The sequence below is a fragment of the Mus caroli genome, unplaced genomic scaffold (assembly GCF_900094665.2).
Source record: "Mus caroli unplaced genomic scaffold, CAROLI_EIJ_v1.1 scaffold_16230_1, whole genome shotgun sequence".
Lineage (NCBI taxonomy): Eukaryota > Metazoa > Chordata > Mammalia > Rodentia > Muridae > Mus > Mus caroli.
Window position 1 is genome coordinate 1 of NW_018389309.1, and position 3,347 is coordinate 3,347.

Consider the following 3,347-nt stretch of genomic DNA (forward strand, 5'->3'; position numbering starts at 1 on the left):
GAGAGGCCCATTGGACTTGCAAACTTTATATGCCCCAATATAGGGGAATGCCAGGGCCAAAAGAATGGGAATGGGTGGGTAGGGAAGTGGGGGGGCGCTATGGGGGACTTTTGGGATAGCATTGGAAATGTAACTGAGGAAAATATGTAATAAAAATATTAAAAATTAAAAAAAAGAAAAATAAATATAGTCATTTCTCTCATAAAACAAAAGAAAACACTAGACCAGGTACATTTGAATAATCTACAATCCATACAGAACTGTTACAATGCTAAGGAAAGTATTGAAAATAGTCAACACACTGGTTAACTTCAAAAGATAATATGGTATCACTGAGAGGAGACCAATGGAACATCAACAGCACTGACAGTTTTGTACTATTTAAGTCTAGAAATTAATGAGTATTTTGTTTAATCTTGTTATTAAAATGTTCTAGGTATATGACATATACCTTATAGGCTTATATATTTGAACATAGGTCCATAGTTGTTATAACACATATGAATGTATAATACAGCACACATATCTAACACATATATAGAAATGTGCAATGCTATTTCTAATGTTCTAAATAGAATGTCCAACAACTGTATAAAATATTGCTTGTTTTAAAAAATAATAAGTAGCAGAAATTTAAGACAGTTGCAGAGATTCACACATTCATATTAACTGAAGTTCTTCTAAATGCTAGCTGAGCAGCATTTAGTCATTAAACTCTCCTCTGCTACTTTGTCTACATATCTGTAGTACCATCAACTACTATCAATTGAATTAAATCTCTGTGTTTCCACAGAGAGTGATTCTAATGGACCAAAGGTGAAATTACTTCAAGGGATGTGACATTTTTGTAGTTGAGCAAGGAGCTGTCTTTCTTCTTTTCATAATAAAATATATTTGGATTAAACTGCTCTTCAAACCTTATTAAACTTGATTGAAGACTTTAATATTTTCTGGTGTCCATCTAGCCATTCTTCATAACCCACTCAGAAAAGAAGAGTCTCCTTAGACTCTGCATATAACCACAGCACCACCTCCCCAGAGGCTCATGTCAAACTCTCAAAACTAGGTGTGAGGCTTCAGTTCACTCCAACTTACCAGGACCTTGATGCTCCACACAGGGCTTGTCCTTGTCTTTGTGTATATTGTTACAGAGTACAGTGTATTTTTACTTTAGTTAGTGGCCTATATCAAACACTTATCAAAAACAAATTGAGTATTATCACACCTACAAATTATAAAACAATTATTTACAAAATGAATAAGATTTTCAGATAAAATAAGAAATAACCATGGGCATAGGTTGCTCAATAGGTACCAAATTATGATAAGAAAATTAAATGTTCTCATAGCTTTCATGGTGTGGTGATTTGAAACACTATATAGTATTCCAAAGGCTAGAATAATTTCATACTAAGACATGGCAAATATTTGAGAAAATTAATATACTTTCTTTGATGAAGATATTATGAAAATTTCACATCATATCCAATAAAATTCTGCCACTTTTGAATGTCAACTGCAAAAAATTATAAAATAAATGTAAAGGACAGAAAAGACTCAGCAATTAAAAGGATTGACTTATCTCTCACAGGCCCAAGATTTTATTTCCTTCATCCATATAGTAGCTCCCAACCACCTGTAAGCCTAGTCCCAGAGGATCTGACACACTTTTCTGACTTTTTCAGGCAATACGAATATATATATTAGACAGACAGACATGTGGGCAATGCAACAATACACGAAATTAGATGAGTAAATTTTAGTAGAGTTACTGTCAAAAAATCAGAATATATTATAAGAAGAAATATAAAAATAAATCATAAATCTAAGAGAAGAAATAATTCTGTCATTTAGAGAGAAGAAAAGCTACAAACTTGTATAATAAAGAAGACTTGGTGATGACAATATAAACAAGCAAAATATTTGCACAACAAAGAAAAAAAAATGAATGAGTTTTGTGAGCAACCTTCCTAAGATGCTAAATATCAGTAAGAGAGTAAAACAAACAGGAAAAGCTACAAGAAGTGAGTGAAGAGAAGAGAGACATGTGAAATTTCCCTGACATAAAAAAGATGAATGGAGAAAAGGAGAAGGAAGTAGGGATGCTAACATGCCCATCATTGTGAACAAAGTCTCCCGCTGAGGATATTTCTCAGCGCTCCTTTCATATCCCGATTTCTCAAACTATAGATAAAGGGATTCAGCATGGGTATGACCATAGTGTACATCAAAGCCACAATGGCATCCTTGTCATTAGTGTTATTAGATGAGGGGACAAAATATAGTCCAATGATGGCTCCATAGTACAAGGAAACCACACAGAGGTGAGAGCCACATGTGGACAAGGCTTTGCAGATTCCCTTAATGGAGGGAATTTTCAGAATGGTAACACCAATGTGGCCATAAGAGACCAGAATGCATATGAAAGGCAGGGTAATGACCATATTACCTAAAACAAGGATGACAAGCTCATTGATGGTGGTGTCTGAGCTGGACAGCTTCAGCAATGTAGACAGGTCACAGAAGTAGTGGGGGATGGTATTGTTTCTAAAGTAAGATAGTTGTACCAAGAGAAGAATGTGCACAAGGGAGTTGGCAGTTGATAAAGTCCAGGATACTACTATTAGAAGAACACAGAGGTTCTCACTCATAATTTGTGAATAGTGCAGAGGGTGGCAGATGGCCACATACCTGTCATAGGCCATGGATGTCAGAAGAAAGCTCTCAAGATCAGCAAAAAATGAAAAGAAATATGCCTGGGAAACACACCCAGCATATGAGATGGACTGACTGTGTGTCAGCATATTCATGACCATTTTTGGAGATGCTACTGATGAGAAAGAGATGTCAGTGAAGGCCAAGTGGCTGAGGAAGAAGTACATGGGGGTGTGGAGGTGAGAGTCCAGCCTGATGAGCAGGATGATGAGCAGGTTCCCCAGCACAGTTGTCAGGTACATGGCCAGGAACAGGGCAGAGTACAGGCCTTGGTCTTCTGCTCGAATGGGGAGCCCCAGGAGGATGAACTCAGACACAGTGCTCTCATTATCTCTCCTCATGCTCTTGTTTTTCTGCTGTGAGTGAAAAGAATAAATGGGAAAGAGAAGTGAATTTAACTATTACATTGTAGAAACGTTTTATGAATCATGAGTACTGAAAATTACATTAATTCAAACCACTTAGTACACTATTTTTACCTTAATATGGAGATATTTGTCAGAGTAATACTCTAGTGATAGTCAGCAATGGATATAACCTGGAAACAACAGAATGTGTTTTCAGAGGGAAACAATGAACCATCAGAACTATTATCAGATGAGACCCAGCTGTAGATCAAGATGCCTGGACTT

At 36.3% G+C, this 3,347-nt stretch overlaps 1 protein-coding gene across 1 annotated transcript; it reads right to left on the reverse strand.

Annotated features, from left to right (window-relative positions):
• Positions 1-2,117: 2,117 nt before the first annotated feature.
• Positions 2,118-3,056, reverse strand: LOC110288029 (olfactory receptor 50-like). The gene has a single exon (XM_021154486.1). The coding sequence runs from the start codon at positions 3,054-3,056 to the stop codon at positions 2,118-2,120; it is 939 nt and encodes a 312-aa protein (XP_021010145.1).
• Positions 3,057-3,347: the final 291 nt, after the last annotated feature.